Source organism: Babylonia areolata, chromosome 6, assembly GCF_041734735.1.
Source record: "Babylonia areolata isolate BAREFJ2019XMU chromosome 6, ASM4173473v1, whole genome shotgun sequence".
NCBI lineage: Eukaryota > Metazoa > Mollusca > Gastropoda > Neogastropoda > Buccinidae > Babylonia > Babylonia areolata.
Window position 1 is genome coordinate 54,681,310 of NC_134881.1, and position 19,129 is coordinate 54,700,438.

Consider the following 19,129-nt stretch of genomic DNA (forward strand, 5'->3'; position numbering starts at 1 on the left):
ACAGTGTGGGACATATCTGCTGTTTAGTTAGGAACAGTGTGGGACATATCTGCTGTTTAGTTAGGAACAGTGTGGGACATATCGACTGTTTAGTTAGGAACAGTGTGGGACATATCTGCTGTTTAGTTAGGAACAGTGTGGGACATATCTGCTGTTTAATTAGGAACAGTGTGGGACATATCGACTGTTTAGTTACTGATGGAACAGTATGGGACATATCTACTATTTAGTTAGGAACAGTGCGGGACATATCTACTGTTAACTTTATGAATAGTGTGGGACATATCTACTGTTAACTTTATGAATAGCATGGGACATATCTGCTGTTTAGTTAGGAACAGTGTGGGACATATCTACTGTTTAGTTTGGAACAGTGTGGGACATATCAACTGTTTAGTTTGGAACAGTGTGGGACATATCTGCTGTTTAGTTAGGAACAGTGTGGGACATATCTGCTGTTTAGTTAGGAACAGTGTGGGACATATCTACTGTTTAATTAGGAACAGTGTGGGACATATCTACTGTTTAGTTACTGATGGAACAGTGTGGGACATATCTGCTGTTTAGTTAGGAACAGTGTGGGGCATATCTGCTGTTTAGTTAGGAACAGTGTGGGGCATATCTGCTGTTTAGTTAGGAACAGTGTGGGGCATATCTGCTGTTTAGTTAGGAACAGTGTGGGGCATATCTGCTGTTTAGTTAGGAACAGTGTGGGGCATATCTGCTGTTTAGTTTGGAACAGTGTGGGACATATCTGCTGTTTAGTTTGGAACAGTGTGGGGCATATCTGCTGTTTAGTTACTGATGGAACAGTGTGGGACATATCCACTGTTTAGTTAGGAACAGTGTGGGACATATCTGCTGTTTAGTTTGGAACAGTGTGGGACATATCTACTGTTTAGTTAGGAACAGTGTGGGACATATTGACTGTTTAGTTAGGAACAGTGTGGGACATATCTACTGTTTAGTTTGGAACAGTGTGGGACATATCAACTGTTTAGCTTGGAACATTGTGGGACATATCGACTGTTTAGTTAGGGAGAGTGCGGGACGTATCTTCTGTTTAGTTACTGGTGGAACAGTGTGGGACATATCTACTGTTTAGTAACAAACAGTGTGGGACATATCTTCTGTTTAGTAATGAACAGTGTGGGACATATTGACTGTTCAGTTAGGAACAGTATGGGACATATCTACTGTTTAGTTAGGAACAGTATGGAACATATCTACTGTTTAGTTTGGAACAGTGTGGGACATATCTGCTGTTTAGTTAGGAACAGTGTGGGACATATCTACTGTTTAGTTAGGAACAGTGTGGGACATATCTACTGTTTAGTTAGGAACAGTATGGGACATATCTACTGTTTAGTTAGGAACAGTATGGGACATATCTACTGTTTAGTTAGGAATGGTGTGGGACATATCTACTGTTTAGTTAGGAACAATGTGGGACATATCTACTGTTTAGTTATTGATGGAACAGTATGGGACATATCTACTGTTTAGTTAGGAACAGTGTGGGACATATCTACTGTTTAGTTAGGAACAGTGTGGGACATATCGACTGTTTAGTTTGGAACAGTGTGGGACATATCTGCTGTTTAGTTAGGAACATATCTACTGTTTAGTTACTGATGGAACAGTGTGGGACATATCTACTGTTTAATTAGGAACAGTGTGGGACATATCTATTGTTTAGTTAGGAACAGTGTGGGACATATCTACTGTTTAGTTATTGATGGAACAGTAAGGGACATATCTACTGTTTAGTTAGGAACAGTATGGGACATATCTGCTGTTTAGTTAGGAACAGTGTGGGACATATCTACTGTTTAGTTATTGATGGAACAGTGTGGGACATATCTGCTGTTTAGTTAGGAACAGTGTGGGGCATATCTACTGTTTAGTTAGGAACAGTGTGGGACATATCTACTGTTTAGTTAGGAACAGTGTGGGACATATCTGCTGTTTAGTTAGGAACAGTGTGGGACATATCTGCTGTTTAGTTAGGAACAGTGTGGGACATATCAACTGTTTAGTTAGGAACAGTGTGGGACATATCTACTGTTTAGTTAGGAACAGTGTGGGACATATCTGCTGTTTAGTTAGGAACAGTGTGGGACATATCTACTGTTTAGTTAGGAACAGTGTGGGACATATCTACTGTTTAGTTAGGAACAGTGTGGGACATATCTACTGTTTAGTTAGGAACAGTGTGGGACATATCTGCTGTTTAGTTAGGAACAGTGTGGGACATATCAACTGTTTAGTTAGGAACAGAATGGGATATATCTACTGTTTAGTTAGGAACAGAATGGGATATATCTACTGTTTAGTAATAAACAGTGTGGAACATATCGACTGTTCAGTTAGGAACAGAATGGGATATATCTACTGTTTAGTTAGGAACAGTGTGGGACATATCAACTGTTTAGTTAGGAACAGTGTGGAACATATCTACTGTTTAGTTAGGAACAGTATGGGACATATCTACTGCTTAGGAACAGTCTGGGACAAGCCTACTGCTTAGTTACTGACAGCTTTCCGTGTGCCCAGCAATGGTGTAGTATGTACACACAATTGGCCAGTAAACGATAAGTACATGTTGTCTGGAGTTTGTGGTCAAGTGGGTTGCTGAGACTGACAGACTAGACAGCTTCTTTTTCCTCAGTGTTTCCTGTTCGTGCTGAAAAAAAAAATTAAAGGAAAGTGTTTTCTGATATTATTTCCCTGAAGTGGAATAACCGTGTAGAAAAAAAAATCCTGTCAAGAGGCTTTACAGAGAGAGGATGTTTGCTGTCATGTGCCAGAAAAATGTCTGTGAATCAGTGCTGGTTTTGTGGCTGACAGTGTGTGTCTCATACCTGTTCTGCTGCTGGAAACACTTTAGGCGAGGGGGACCCTTTCTTTCCTTTGTGTGAAAGTGTGTGTGACACTCCCCAAGTTGATTGGTCGTTTTTGTCCAGGTGACGACGTATAGGTATCCATGATTTTTAAGCGAGGGGGGCCTTTCTCTCTTGTCTGAAAGTGTGTGTGTGACACACCCAAGTTTTGTTTGTTTTTTTGCAGGTGACGCACACTTTAGGTGAGGGGGCCTTTCTCCCTTGTCTGAAAGTGTGCGTGAGACACACCCGTGTTTGTTTTTTGTTGTTGTTTTTTGCAGGTGACGCACACTTTAGGCAAGGGAGCCTTTCTCCCTTGTCTGAAAGTGTGTGTTGTGTACAGCGTTTTTTCAGGTGGTACTGAGATGTATTATCATGATGATGATGATGATGATGATGAAGATGGAGGCGAGCCGGGGACCCAAGTGAGTGCCTGTAGCGGGGCACAGGCACTTGTGTTGACTCGCCTCCGACACAGCCCGGAGTGGTGAGTACTCACCGTGTCAAACACCCACTTCCTACGGGATGATCACCTTGGGTCTGATTATTATAACGAAGTAAATAAAAAGAAGAAAAAAAGAGAATGTATCTGCGTGACGAGGAAGCGTTGTCTGCCATCCCTTTGGATTCAGAGAACTTGGCGCATGCGGTGTGAAACGTCTGGAGTGAGAGCGCTTTGATGCGTCCGGAATCTTGTGCGGAGACAGCATCAAAGCGCTTTCACACTAGACTTTTCACACGCACACATCAAGTTCTCTCGGAATCTAAAGGGATACAGAAGATCCAGAACTGATCAGTGCATGTAGACAGAAACACCTAAGACATGGACAGGTCTGTGGATGACGCCTTTTGCTTATTTCTGATCATAATTATCAGTATTATTGTTATTATGATTGTTATTATGATTATTATTATTGTCATTATTATTATTATCATTAGTAGTAGTAGTGGTATCGGTATTAAAGGCTACCTTGACCATGACAGTTTTCATGGGTTTGTTTCATAATCTCGGAGTTGGACACCCGTAGTTCAAGCATCAAAAAATAGCATTGAGCAAAGGAAAAGTCACAAGAGTATAGTGTAGCACAGGAAACAAGACAGCTTAGACATGTGACCATGACTTTCGGTACTGACGGCTGGAACAGGAAACAACGCTTACTGTTGTCCGCACTTTCCTAGGCCGCATTCTGCTAGGACACACACTCCTCTTGCATGGTGTGTACCTCGTGAAAACAAACGTCTGGGAAACTGAAGAGAAGAAGAACACCAACGGCACAAGATTTGTCATCTGAACTCAATCTGCAGTTAATTCCAACAGGGTAACGGTCATCAGCTTGGCACCTGTAGCAGCTTGCCCGTAATTTGATACACTCAGCTTAGGGTTAGTGTGCTGTCACTCTCAGGTATTGCGAATCATGGAAAAGTTCAGGTGATCGTCATGGTTATTGTCTGTGCATTTATTATATTATCTTTGAACAAGCTGAAGCAGATTTGAGAGAGAGAGAGAACTTAGGGGCAAAGGAAAATTCTGTGTAGTGTCCTGTCACCCTTCCTGGTGACTGTAGACGTGTAGCTGAAGAATTAGTTTTCACGGCTGAACGTCGTCATTCCTAGTGTCCTGTCACACTTCCTGGTGACTGTAGACATGTAGCTGAAGAATTAGTTTTCACGGCTGAACGTCATCATTCCTAGTGTCCTGTCACACTTCCTGGTGACTAGACGTGTAGCTGAAGGATTAGTTTTCACGGCTGAACGTCATCATTCCTAGTGTCCTGTCACACTTCCTGGTGACTGTAGACATGTAGCTGAAGAATTAGTTTTCACGGCTGAACGTCATCATTCCTAGTGTCCTCCTGTCACACTTCCTGGTGACTGTAGACATGTAGATGAAGAATTAGTTTTCACAGCTGAACGTCATCATTCCTAAAGAACGAAAAGGTAGGAGAGAAAGAGTGAGCTAAATGTCAGTTTGAGTCTGCTGACCACTGCCAATCTCAGCTATTGCCTTTCATCACATTACACCGCCACCAGCTGAAAGATGCACTCATTCTGTTGGAATGTGTCTTAAGGAAATTTTCTTTCCAATAAGTTATTACCAGCATATTCACAATTTACAAGTCATTGGTGTGTGTTAAACTTAATTCTGGTGGGTTTTTTTTTTATCTCTCAAATTTTCTTTTAATGGATGCTTCAGTTTGTTGGGGTGGGCAGATCAGATGTCTGTGAAGTACAAGATGGCAGAAACTGTGGGCAGCGTAAGAGCTAGAAGTGAAGATACAAGGACCTGGTGAAAGTGGACAGAGAGGATAAGAGAGTTGGGGGGTTAGCAGACTGGCAATGTGAAGTGCATGGATAACAGTAACGCAGACAGCGCACGGCGGTGGGTAAGACTGAAGGTGATCAGCCCCTGTCCTCTTTGTGGGGACGTGTGGGTGGGTGTTTGAACTGTGAGGAGGGATGGGGTGTGTTTTCAGTGGCAGCAAGACCACCACCTCCCCACAACGCGCCACTCAAGGAGCGGACGTCGCGTCGTCGCCCACCACCATGATGGTCGTCGTCCCTGAGCTTCTTCTTTCCAACGTTGACCTTGTACTTGTCCTTTGCTAGACTTTCACCTTGTCCCCCACACCCCCCCTACTCTTTTCTTCTCTGCATGAGTGGATCTTGTTTCAGATTGGATACCTGGCGTGTTTGTGCACACGCATGTATGTGGGTGACTCTGTGTGTGTGTGTGTGTGTGTGTGTGTGTGCATGCAGTTCAGCCACAACAAGCCTTTTACCTGAAGCTGATCCACACAGGAGGATGCTCGGGCTGTATTACATTGTGGTTGTCTGCGTGATCAGTAGGTGAGGAATCCTCACAAAGTCATGGGTGTTTATTGTACACACCCAGTCACATGAAAGTGCAGATGAGTTTGCATCAATATGAGTTGAATTCAGGTCAGATTGGGACAGGCTGTCCACTTCACCAAGAGCAAAAAAAAAAAAAAAAAAAAAAAAAAAAAAAGAAGAAAAAAAAAGCAACAGTAAAAAACAAACTTGCAGACTGACATGATTTTCTCTTGTTGGCTCATTCACTCATCCAGCCAGGAAAAGCTGAGAAAAAGGAGGATGTTCTGATGGTGGTTTTCCATCTCTTTCCTGTGGTGTTAGGATAGAGTAAGAGGTCATAATGTCACAGAGTACGCTCATTCTAGAGGGGTAGCGTCACATGGGTGTGATGTTTGCCGTACATGTCACGTAGACAGTAAAGTTCCAGACTGAACAGGAATGGAATGTTGCAAGCTGGGTGGGAATTTTCCGTTGGCACTTGGAACCACTTGCTTGGCTGTAGATCTTGGCGGGTTACGCCACATGATGTCAACATAACTTTCGTTTCGTCATGTCTTGAAACACTGAAGGAGTATCTGTGAATGTTAGGGGTTCCATAGAGAAGCATTGACTGATGTTGACAGGCTCAGGAAAAGTTCAGAAAAGTGATTTGCTTCCCTTTTCCAGCCCACTGAGTCATACATCATTTGTTTTTGTTTTTGGGGGGGGGGGCTCCAGAGAATTGAAATGTCTTCTTCAAAATGTTGACGCCACAGTGGTCTTGGACTCGCAATCCTTTAAAATTTTAAATGATACGAACAGTGATAAAGAAAACTTGCACAATGAGTCAGAAAATGTTTCTGATAATTCTGATAAAGAAGAGACCGAGAGGCCTATAGTTCCTTTTTTTGTTTGTTTCTATAGTTTGAGTTTGTTTGCTGAAATATTCACAAATTGTTATATAATTTTTTGCATAAATCCCCACAAATAGAGTAGTTTCAGTGTACATAGTACTGATTCAGTTTTTTTTTCCCTCTGCATATGGAATACAGCTGACCTCCAGAGTGTCAGTGGTCAGGGGGGTGATTTATGTTCATTACTTGTAGGGTTTGGCATTATACAGCTGACCTCCAGAGTGTCAGTGGTCAAGGGGTTGATTTATGTCCATTACTTGTAGGGTTTGGCATTATACAGCTGACCTCCAGAGTGTCAGTGGTCAGGGGGGTGATTTATGTCCATTACTTGTAGGGTTCGGCATTACACAGCTGACCTCCAGAGTGTCAGTGGTCAGGGGGTTGATTTATGTCCATTACTTGTAGGGTTTGGCATTATACAGCTGACCTCCAGAGTGTCAGTGGTCAGGGGGGTGATTTATGTTCATTACTTGTAGGGTTTGGCATTATACAGCTGACCTCCAGAGTGTCAGTGGTCAGGGGGGTGATTTATGTCCATTACTTGTAGGGTTTGGCATTATACAGCTGACCTCCAGAGTGTCAGTGGTCAGGGGGGTGATTTATGTCCATTACTTGTAGGGTTTGGCATTATACAGCTGACCTCCAGAGTGTCAGTGGTCAGGGGGGTGATTTATGTTCATTACTTGTAGGGTTTGGCATTATACAGCTGACCTCCAGAGTGTCAGTGGTCAGGGGGGTGATTTATGTTCATTACTTGTAGGGTTCGGCATTATACAGCTGACCTCCAGAGTGTCAGTGGTCAAGGGGTTGATTTATGTCCATTACTTGTAGGGTTCGGCACAGGAAGGCGGGGCCTGATCCTCTCCAAACACCACTTTTAACCTTCCCCAACCGAAGTCAGGTAGCCATTGATGCCTGGGTGGGGTGAGGAAAATGGGAGTAGAACGCCTTTCCCCAAGGACACCAGGCCATGCTGAAACGGAGCCTTGAGCCCTGGCCTCTGGTGTACGCTGTGGTCAGAGGTCCAACAGCTGACTGATTCTGCTGTGATGCCTTCTGTCAGTCTCTGATGAGAAGGAAATGAAGACCGAGATGTGTACCAGTGCTATTTTTTCATGTAGATTCTAGGGATTTCTTAAAAAAAAAAAAAAAAAAAGAAGTAGTGAAGTCTATGTCTTTTGTAAAGTGACCTAATTTCTCCTTTTCTCAATTTCAGTGACTGATAATTTCCTAAAAAAATTGAGACTATGGTTGGTTTTTGCGGGGCACAGTCAATATATATACAATGCTGGGTCTTTTCAGGTCAGGTAAAGAAGATGAAAGCAGAAGTGATGTATGGGACTTTGAATAAGACAAGAAAAGGCAGAAACTTTGACATGCTGTTGAGGTATTAGTTTGGGGTTGTTTTTTTTTTGTTTTTTTTTTGCTGTCTGATTGATGGCAGGTGCTTGTCAACAGGTAGCCATTGTAAGTCATCATTGCTTGTCTTGTGGGTGCTTTTGTTGTCAGTTGACTTTCTCATCCGTCTGTCTTTCATGTGTGTGCATGTGCGTGTGCGTGTGTGTGCGTGTGTGTGCTTGTATGTGCATGTACATATATGAGGCTGTCACTCATTCTCTTGTATATATATTTTTCTCTCTCTTATTCATTCAGCAATGGGTTCTACTGTCTTAAAACATATGACTGTGATTTTTCGTACAGTGTTCACATGATTTACTACTACAAGTTAATTTCTCTCTTGGGAGATGATAAAAGTATTCTGCATTCTGTATGTTTATACTTCTTTTGGCCTAGAAGATGTACTTTTCCCTCCTCTCTCTTCCCCCAATGTGAATTAAACTGTGCACGGTTTATTGTGGAGTGGTGTCTGTTGGAGCTACGTGCCCTCATCCCCACCCTTCCTGCTCCTTACACCAAAGTCAGTGAACTGAAGTGTGTGTGTGGTGTGGTGTGGTGTGTGTGTGTGTGTGTGTGTGTGTGTGTGTGTGTGACCACAGGACCAGTTTCGCAAGGCGCCGCCGGTGCGTGGTGGGATCGGCATGTTCCTGCTGCAGAAGATGGGGTGGAAGCCGGGGGACGGGCTGGGCAAGGACAACGAGGGCAACAAGGAGCCCCTCATGCTGGACATCAAGATGGACCGCAAAGGTCTCTCCCTCTCCCTCCCACCACCACCTCACCTCACCACCCACCACCCACCACCCCTCATTCCGCTTCCTTCCCTTCATCAAGCAGACTGTTGTCGTTTGGACTTTTTTTTGTGTGTGTGTGTGTGCTTGCTTGTGCCCGGTCATGGCATCTGACCCTCAAGATGGACCGCAAAGGTCTTTCCCTCTCCCTCCCACCACCACCTCACCTCACCACTCACCACCCCTCATTCCGCTTCCTTCCCTTCATCAAGCAGACTGTTGTCGTTTGGACTTTCGTGTCTGTGTGTGTGTGCTTGCTTGTGCCCGGTCATGGCATCTGACCCTCAAGATGGACCGCAAAGGTCTTTCCCTCTCCCTCCCACCACCACCTCACCTCACCACTCACCACCCCTCATTCCGCTTCCTTCCCTTCATCAAGCAGACTGTTGTCGTTTGGACTTTCGTGTCTGTGTGTGTGTGCTTGCTTGTGCCCGGTCATGGCATCTGACCCTCAAGATGGACCGCAAAGGTCTTTCCCTCTCCCTCCCACCACCACCTCACCTCACCACCCACCACCCCTCATTCCGCTTCCTTCCCTTCATCAAGCAAACTGTTGTCGTTTGGACTTTTGTGTGTGTGTGTGCTTGCTTGTGCCAGGTCATGGCATCTGACCCTCAAGATGGACCGCAAAGGTCTCTCCCTCTCCCTCCCACCACCACCCACCACCCCTCATTCCGCTTCCTTCCCTTCATCAAGCAGACTGTTGTCGTTTGGACTTTGTGTGTGTGTGTGTGTGTGTGTGTGTGTGCTTGCTTGTGCCCGGTCATGGCATCTGACCCTCAAGATGGACCGCAGAGGTCTGTTACTCCCTCCCCCTCGCACCACCTCACCACCACCGCCCCCCACCACCCACCACACCCCCTACTGCGCTTTCTTTCCTTCGTCAAGCAAACTGTTGTCGTTTGGACTTTTGTGTGTGTGTGTGTGTGCTTGCTTGTGCCTGGTCATGGCGTCTGACCCTCAAGATGGACTGCAAAGGTCACTCTCCGCCCCGTCCCCCACCACCCCCACCCCACCACCCCCACCCTTGTGCTTTATTTCCTTCGTCAAGCAAACTGTTTGTTTGTCGCTTGGACTTTTTTGCGTGTGTGTGTGTGTGTTTGCTTGTGCCCGGTCACGGCGTCTGACCCTCAAGATGGACTGCAGTGGCCACTCCCCCATCCCCAGCCACACTGCTCTCCCTGTGTTTCCTTCCCTTTGTCAAGCAAACTGTTGTCGCTTGGACATTTTTTGTTTTTTGTGCTTGCGGCTGGTCATGGCATCTGACCCTCAAGATGGACCGCAAAGGTCACTACCCCACCCCACCACCCCCACCCCTTCACTTTCTTCCCTTCAGCAAACTGTTGTTGCTTGGATTTTTTATTTTTTATTTATTTATTTTTATTTTTTTGCTTATGGGCTGGTCATGGCAGCATCTGACCATCTTCTATAGGCTTCAGATCTTGTTATGTTCTCACAGAACAAGGTAAGTATAAATAATAAAAGACAAGCGTTTCAGAACATAAACCTGTTTAAGATCTACATGCAGATGTAAACTGCACATTCAGATTTGGATTGCTTGCTTTAGTACAGCCACACACACACACACACACACACACACACACACACACCATGTAAAAAGAAACATGTCAAAATGATCTGAAATTTACACCAAACAGTGCACTCACACCCACATTTACGGCAGACACAGATATATTGACTTATGGAGATAGACAGAGGGGTGTGAGGGGGGAGAGAGAGAGAGGGAAAGAAAGAAGTGAACTACCTGTATGAAATATAGACACCCTCACTGGCATCTGCAATAATGGTCTGGCAGACCGGTGAATGTCCAACAACCTGGACACAATACCTCATCACCACTCTTCCCCAGACAGGCAAGTTACAACTGTACCAGAACTATGTAGAACAATACGCATGATCGGTCATGCAAGTAAAGTGATGCTGAAAGTCATTTAAAACAGACCGAGACCTCAGACAGTAGAAATAATCACAGAAGAACAAGCTGGTTTTTGAAGCAGAAGAAGCACAGCAGAACAAATATTTAACCTCCAAGTTCTGTGCGAGAAATACAACCAACATCAGCAAGAAATCTTTCACATTTTCATTGACTTCAGAAAGGCTACTGACTGGATATGGCATGACCCACTTTGGCCCACTATGAAGAACTACAGTATGGACCAAAAGCTGATTCAAACTATCCAACAACTACACAACAAGACTAGTAGTGTGATTATTGCCCGGGGAAGATTAGGAAACTGGTTCCACACATCAGTTGGCGTACGTCAGGGCTGCCTATTGTCTCCCACACTTTTCAACCCTTTCAACGATTTAGGCGCTGATCAGTGACTTCCTAGTTGAACGCTTTCAGGCGCCGATTGGCAACTTGTACATACAGCTCAGACGCCGATCAGCAACTTGTACACCAGAGTTACCAACCCCGCTCGTTCTTTTCATGAAACCACACAAGTTCAAAATGTTCACCATGTGTTTCCGGAATGTCTATTCTACGTTTAAGTTGCAAGTTGACGCACGTTGTCCAATATATCTGAATTTATTTAGCAGATTTCTCATTCAGGAAACAAATGAAAGGGTGTTTACAACACCACATAGGATTTGCAGATGATTTTAGATGATAATTTGCCCGCTGGAGTGCCGATTGCTGACAGTGACAGTTGAGAAGAATTTGCCAGACTGGTCGAGAATGATGGACAAGTAACACAAAGACATTTGATGATGTACAAAGACATTTGTGAAAGGAGCCATGAAACCTTCCAGTTTTGCAACATAAGTGTGTGTGGTGTTGGTATTTCCAAATAGGATGTGGTGTTTTTTTGGTGTTTTTTTGCTATATCAGATTGACACAAATACATTATTTAATAATGTACAAAGACATTTGTGAAAGGAACCATGAAACTTCCCAGTTTTGCAACATACAGTTTGTGTGCTGGTGGTGTTTTCCCAAATGGAATTGCTGGTGGTACTCTGTGTGTGTGTGTGTGTGTGTGTGTGTGTGTGTGTGTGTGTGTGTGTGTGATCTTCTCATCTCTGCACATAGGTGAGTGCATATTTCATTGCATTGTGTTATGTCTGTTTCCAATTGTATTTCCCAGTCTGTGTGTTCATTGACTCACTTGTGTAAACAAAGTGAGTATTAATAAACAATGACTTTAACATTGCCATTTTTGCCATTTTCTCTGGAAATACTTTGTCTGCCAATACCAAATTTGGCTTAAACATTGTAGGAAAAAAATCTTCACATTTATTCCAGTATCCTGAATTTAACCGTTTTTCTGAATCATTAACAGTTTATTTCGTTGATGTTTAGTCCAGATTCCAAAAAACGCTGTTACCCTTTGCAGCTTCCCAATTGTCCGATTCCCGATACGCCATGACCTCGTTTTTCTTGTTCGCAATTAAAAGCAAAGAAATACACATTCTGGACAGAACATGTACAGTGTCGCTAACAACATTATTGACGTGTTTACTGCTTACGAATATTTTAAAGTGGACACTGAATTAACTAGAATGAACAGAAAAGAAAATGTGAATTGAGCGTTTCACGGCACTGGCCAGTGCAGATCATGGCAAAACATGTTGCAAAGCCTGACGCAATGGCAACGTCTCCTTTACCACCGAATTAAAAGAATTCCTTAAATAATCATTGACGTGTTTAATGGATATGAATGTTTTAAAGTGGATACTGAATTAACTAGAATGAACAGAAAAAAAGAGATTGAATGGAAGGTGTCCGTAGTTTCTCAGTGAGTGGAAAGACAAAGCTTGTCGATCACGGATCTCTGCAGAAAAAAACGGACATATATTGCAGTGTTTTTGAGGCAATGGGAATGTCTCCTTTACCTTAGACTTGAAAGAAAATGTTTAATTGCTCGAGATATACTGAAATAACATGATTTAAATGGCGTTGTGACTTTGATTGCCGCTAAAAGAACATGCTTAAATAGTAATTTTTGACCGTCAACAGTTAACCCGCGTTAGCACAGTGGGTAATACCACTCATTTTTGACCCAAACATGCTTGGTTCAAATCTGCATTGAAGCCTTTTTTTTCTGACAAAGCTGTGTATAATTATGATATTGAATAGAGAACACATTTCAACAAACTAAGTTTTGATTTTGAACTTTATTTTGTTGTTTTTGTTTTTTGCGTGCAGCATATAATACGAATCGAGAACACATTTCAACAAACTAATTTTTGATTTCTGTAATTTTTTTTTTTTTTGCAATTGAGTCTTGAAGGCTTTGCCTTTCTTGGTTTTCACTTAAAATGGTGTAAGAACTAAGAATATGTGAAAACTACTCAAAAGTACATACTTTTTCATTTTCATCAACTGATTTCAAAATTCAGTCAATATGTTCCTACAAGTAAACATGCTTATCATAGTTTGCATTCTTTGCCCTTTAGAATGAGCTATGAATGAAGAAGATTGAATGAGCTGAAGCGAAGTTATGGCAGGTTAAAGTGGGTTGGTGGTGACACCGTTACACCCGTCCTGCACAGCTGGTTTAGACAGAAGTGTACTGCTGCTCAGCTGGTATGTACAGTGAGCTAGCTCTGCACCTCTGGTGATAAAAGGGTTAACATCCTCCTTGAATGAATGACTGACGCCCTGGAAGATCATATCAGCACAGTTTTGGGGGCATACCGTTACCAACCTCAGCTTTGCTCACGATATAGACAGCCTGGCTGGAAGTGAAGATGAGCTAACCGGGTGAAATATGGTTTGGAAATCAGTGCTGAAAAATCTGAGCTGAAGAGATACAGTAATGAACCCATCAGGACACCAAACAAAGTCTTTGTCAGCAACTTGAAACAGTCAAGCAATTCAGTTACCTTGGTGCTATCATCAGACAAGAAGGATCCAAGCCAAAAGTACACGCAATAATTGCGCTGACAACAGCTGCGATGGTAAAGTTGAAATCAATTTGGAGAGGAAAAAAGTCAAGCGAAAGGTCAAACCGAACTGCTTTCATCTTGTCAGATCTCCTTTATGCATGCAAGTTACGGACCCTGGCCGCAGTACTCCAAATGAAGACCCCCTACAACCCGGATGGGTTATGGGACCAGTAAGCAGTGAGTGATAAGATAGAAAGGATGTGTAAAGCTTTCAAGTGGTGTAACATTACCAGTAGTTATTTAATCGTTTCAGGAGCCATGAAAACATTGATTCACTGCCAGAGCAAAAGACTGATGCACACATACCTTCAGTCCAGTTCTCTCGGCAACACACACAAGTTGTACACCCACAGCAGTCTACCCATCCACACACACCTGCGCCCACACATATACAGCCACACAGTATTTCAGAGTTTTGAACTGCAGCTGAAATTGGTACCAAGAAGAACAATTTATTGTGTTTCAGTTGCTGTTTACATTTTGATTTTGGCATATAGGATAGCAGTGGTGGTGACTTGATAATACGTTGTCCTCCTTGCCCCAACAGGGTCAGCCAATGAGATGTTCTGTCATATAGGATAGCAGTGGTGGTGACTTGATAATACGTTGTCCTCCTTGCCCCGACAGGGGTCAGCCAATGAGATGTTCTGTCATATAGGATAGCAGTGGTGGTGACTTGATAATACTTTGTCCTCCTTGCCCCGACAGGGGTCAGCCAATGAGATGTTCTGGATTCTGGGTTTTTTTGGCAGGTCTGTCGACGAGTCAGGACCACCGGCCTCCTACCCCCATGCTGCGCCCCCCCTTCCCCGCTCCTTTCCCCGGCCAGGGTCCTAGGCCTCCTCTCCTCATGACCCCATCGGGGGCTCCCCACGGCCCTGGCATGGGACCTGTTCCTGGCCTTGGCCCTGCCCCTGGCCCTGGACCTGGGCCTGGCCTGGCACCACCACTACCACCCCCTCAGCGAGCCAAAGATCTGTCAGGTAAAGAGGTGTGCTTATACCCCTCCACTGTCGCGCTTGGGTTGAGTCTTGTCAAGGTCTTTAGTGACGGCGGATTCATGGGGGACTGCCTTTGGAGGGATGTGGTGGCGGTCTACAGTCTGGGGGAGACGCTCACTCAGTCTGGCTCCGTGACTAAGCCATTATTGTTGTCTGTAGGGTCTTAGTAAGTGGTGTCCTAAGTATATTAAATCAGAACAGGCACTGCTGAACACCACCGAAGTGACTCAGCAGCAGTGCAGGGTCTCCTCTGGTGTGTGGCCTCTTGGCAACCTAACATTGATTGTTCCCTGTGGACTGCTGGTGCTGGGACTGAGACAGACGAACCTGGGTGTGTGTGTGGGTGTGTATGGGAGACTTGGAGTGAGCGGCGTGGGAGTAATTCCACCGAAATGGTGCAGATGATGGGGCAGCAAAAAAGAGAAAAAAAGAGAGGTGTGGTTTGTTGGTTTGGACTGTACAGCCTGTGGGTTCTGAGACCTGTTTCCTGTTCGCCAGTTTGCTTGTGTGCTCGTGGCGAGGAACACATAACGCAAAGAAATGGATGCAAGGTGGGAAGTGGGTTTTATCTTTTACGTGGTGGCAAAGTTGCTCCGAGGGCTGCATACCTTGACTGGGGGAACCTAGCCACTCCTGCTGTGTGGTTGGAAAAAAAAGAAAAAAATGCAGATTCCTAGTGTGTCTCATGAGAACCTCGCCTGACTTGGGTGTAAAAATGTGCCTCTGATTCACAGCATGCAGCATACTTTCCAATCATCACAAAGTTTTTGGAAGTGTTAGGAATTTAAATCCTGCATTCAAAATTGTCATTTTCTTCTTTCTTTTTTTCACGGATTAAAAAGAAAAAGAAAAAGAAAAACCATGCAATCCATGAGAATTATAACCTTGTGTACTGGCTCTGTACACTGATCCATGCTATTCAACCTGAAGTTAATAATCTGCCTTTGAGCATAGTGCCAATTCGCTTTCACCGAAATGGTATCTACAAAAAAGTTTTAAGTGATGCGGGCAGCAAATCAGCAACAAAGAAAAAAAAAACAAACAAAAAACTGAACACATTAGGTAATGCTTTACTTGGCAGCATGGGAAAAGTTTCTGCCCATTAATTTGTCTTGCCCATGAGACAGTTACGTCTTCAGCACAATTTGCTGATGTCATTTCAGAATTTTACACTGTGGCCAGAATATCACGGTGCGTGATAAGTCAGTGAGACAAACAAGAAGTGTTCAGTCTTACAGCTGATCATGTTTTTGTGTGTGTGTGTTTTTTTGTTTTTTTTGTCTGGTATTTTCTTTGCAGGAGATGGATTTCAGAGTGTCCTAGTAATGAAAGATGCTTCAGCTTCAGGGGATGCCATCTCACAAGAGAGAGAGGGTTGGAGGGGAGGGTGGGGGGGGGGGGGGGGGGGGGGCGGATTTGAACTCCCTAAAACCCAGCAAGATTACAAATTTGGATTCTAAAAGATTTGGATTCTGAAAGATTAGCAGCTTTGCTGTTGTGTTTTTTAAAAAAACAGATTCCAACTTGTTGGGTGGTTTGGAACAGAGCTGTGTGCTCTGTCTTCACTTCCTGATGACACTGTTGTTCTCTGTCATTGGTTCTTCTGCATCCCACCCTTTACCTGCCAGGCGCTGAGGCTGGGATTGGATCCCAGGACCCTCACATTGAAAGTCCAACTCATGAATCACTCAGCTGTTGTGCCGGTCCTGTCAGTGTTTGCAGTTTACCTGTAGAATAATGACATTGTACTGACTGTACAGTTGACCACATGACAGTTTACCTGTAGAATAGTGAGATTGTACTGACTGTACAGGTGACCACATGACAGTTTACCTGTAGAATAATGAGATTGTACCGACTGTACAGTTGACCACATGACAGTTTCCGTTTCAGTTTATGAAAGAGGCATCATTGTGTTCGGACAAATCCATATATACTACACTTCATCTGCTAGACAGACAGATGCCTGACCAGCGGCATAACCCAGTGCTTTGTCGAGGCCTTGAGTGCATGCTTATTTATCTGTGTACCTATCAGAGTGGATTTTCCTGCAGAATTGTGCCAGAGGACAACACTCTCGTTGCCTTGGGTTCCTTTTCAGTGCGCCAAGTGCGTGCTGCACGTGGGACCTCCGTACATCGTCTCATCCCTAATGACAAGACGCTCAGTTTGATTCTCCAGACAAGCTTAGGAGAAAGGGGCGAGAGCGGGATTTGAACCCACACTCTCACAGACTGTCTGTATTGGTTACTGAGTGTCTTCACCATTCTGCCACCTTCCTCTGCTTGGAAATGATAGTGTAGCAGACCAGTGTGGGTGTGTGTGTGTGTATGTGGCGATGTGTTTTATCAGTGTTGTGCAGTTTGACACGACTTACGCATCATACAGTGTTACAGTCGGCAGGTCTTACGGTCGGCGGGTTGTGTTACAGTCAGGGGTATTGTAACAGTCAGGGGTGTTACAGTCAACATGTGTTACAGTCAGGGGTATTGTAACAGTCAGGGGTGTTACAGTCAGCAGGTGTTACAGTCAGGGGGGCGTTACAGGCAGGACATGTTACAGTCAGGGGTGTTACAGTCAGCAGGTGTTACAGTCAGTGGGTGGTGTTACAGTCAGGTGTGTTATAACAGTCGGGTGTTACAGTCAGCCAGTGTTACAGCCAACCAGTGTTACAGTCAGGGTGTGTTACAGCTAGCCGGTGTTACAGTCAGGAGGTGTTACAGCTAGCCAGTGTTACAGTCAGGGGGTGTTACAGCTAGCTGGTGTTAATGTCAGGTGTTACAGCTAGCCAGTGTTACAGTCAGGGGGTGTTACAGCTAGCCGGTGTTAATGTCAGGTGTTAAGCTAGCCAGTGTTACAGTCAGGAGGTGTTACTGTCAGGTGTTACAGCTAGCCAGTGTTACAGTCAGGAGGTGTTACAGCTAGCCAGTGTTACAGTCAGGAGGTGTTACTGTCAGGTGTTACAGCTAGCCAGTGTTACAGTCAGGAGGTGTTACAGCTAGCCGGTGTTACAGTCAGGAGGTGTTACAGCTAGCCGGTGTTACAGTCAGGAGGTGTTACAGCTAGCCAGTGTTACAGTCAGGAGGTGTTACTGTCAGGTGTTACAGCTAGCCAGTGTTACAGTCAGGAGGTGTTAATGTCAGGTGTTACAGCTAGCCGGTGTTACAGTCAGGAGGTGTTACAGCTAGCCGGTGTTACAGTCAGGAGGTGTTACAGCTAGCCAGTGTTACAGTCAGGAGGTGTTACTGTCAGGTGTTACAGCTAGCCAGTGTTACAGTCAGGAGGTGTTACAGCTAGCCGGTGTTACAGTCAGGAGGTGTTACAGCTAGCCGGTGTTACAGTCAGGAGGTGTTACAGCTAGCCGGTGTTACAGTCAGGAGGTGTTACAGCTAGCCAGTGTTACAGTCAGTTGTTAAAGCCAGCCGGTGTTACTGTCGGGGCATGGTACAGTTGGTGGCGATTACAGCTAGGGTGTGTTCCAGTCAGGTGGGGGGTGGGGGGGGGGGGGGGGGACAGCCAGTGGGTGTTACATCAGGGGGTGTTACAGCCAGCGGGTGTTACTGTCAGCGGATGTTACTGTCAGCAGGTGTTACAGCCATCATTACAGTCAGTGGGTGTTAACATCAGTGGGTGTTACAATCAGCGGGTGTTATAGTCAGCAGGTGTTACAGCCATTATTACAGTCAGAGAGTGTTACATCAGGGGGTGTTACAGGCAAGCACCCAGTGTCGGCCCTGACAGAGCTGTGCACCAAGCGGCGGTGGGGAGCGCCGGCCTTTGATCTGGTCAGTGAAACAGGGCCGGCTCACAAGAAGATGTTTCTCTTCAAGGTGAGGCTATGGGTGGGGACTGCCTCCTTGCTGTGGTATGGATTTCTGTACTGTCATTTTTGTGAGTTTTGTTTCTCTCCGACGGGCGCAATAGCCGAGAGGTTAAAGCGTTGGACTTTCAATCTGAGGGTCTCGGGTTAGAATCTCGGTAATGGCGCCTGAGGGGTAAAGGGTGGAGATTTTTCCGATCTCCCAGGTCAACATATGTGCAGACCTGCTTGTGCCTGAACCCCCTTTGTGTGAACACTCAAGCAGAAGATCAAAATACACATGTTAAAGATCCTGTAATCCATGTCAGCGTTTGGTGGGTTATAGAAACGAGAACATATCCAGCATGCACACCCCCGAAAATGGAATATGGCTGCCTACATAGTGGGGTAAAAATGGTCATATACGTAAAAGCCCACTCGTGTACACACGAGTGAATGTGGAAGTTGCAGCCCACGAACAAAGAAGAAGAAGAGTTTCTTTCCCCCCTTATTTACGGTTTCATTGTTAAGACTCTTTTATTTTACTTGTTTCTGTATCAAGACACATTTATTTTGCTTTGTTTCTGTACTTAGACATCTATATTAAATTTTCAGTTAAGGT

At 44.6% G+C, this 19,129-nt stretch overlaps 1 protein-coding gene across 11 annotated transcripts in view; it reads left to right on the forward strand.

Moving 5' to 3' along the window:
* Positions 1 to 19,129, forward strand: part of LOC143283167 (uncharacterized) — an 83,856-nt gene that overhangs the window by 46,951 nt on the left and 17,776 nt on the right. For 2 of the 11 annotated variants that reach the window (XR_013055366.1, XM_076589325.1), the window contains exons 10-11: positions 8,605 to 8,752; positions 14,460 to 14,690. Coding sequence is in view for 7 of the 11 variants with exons in the window: in XM_076589325.1 (XP_076445440.1) it covers positions 8,605 to 8,752; positions 14,460 to 14,690 (379 nt within the window). In the remaining 4 variants the exon portion in view is untranslated. Of the gene's footprint in view, positions 1 to 3,225; positions 5,329 to 5,356; positions 7,767 to 8,604; positions 8,753 to 14,459; positions 14,691 to 18,410; positions 18,539 to 19,129 lie in introns of those variants that run through there. The other 9 variants (XM_076589326.1, XM_076589327.1, XR_013055367.1 and 6 more) reach the window with 9 other exon arrangements.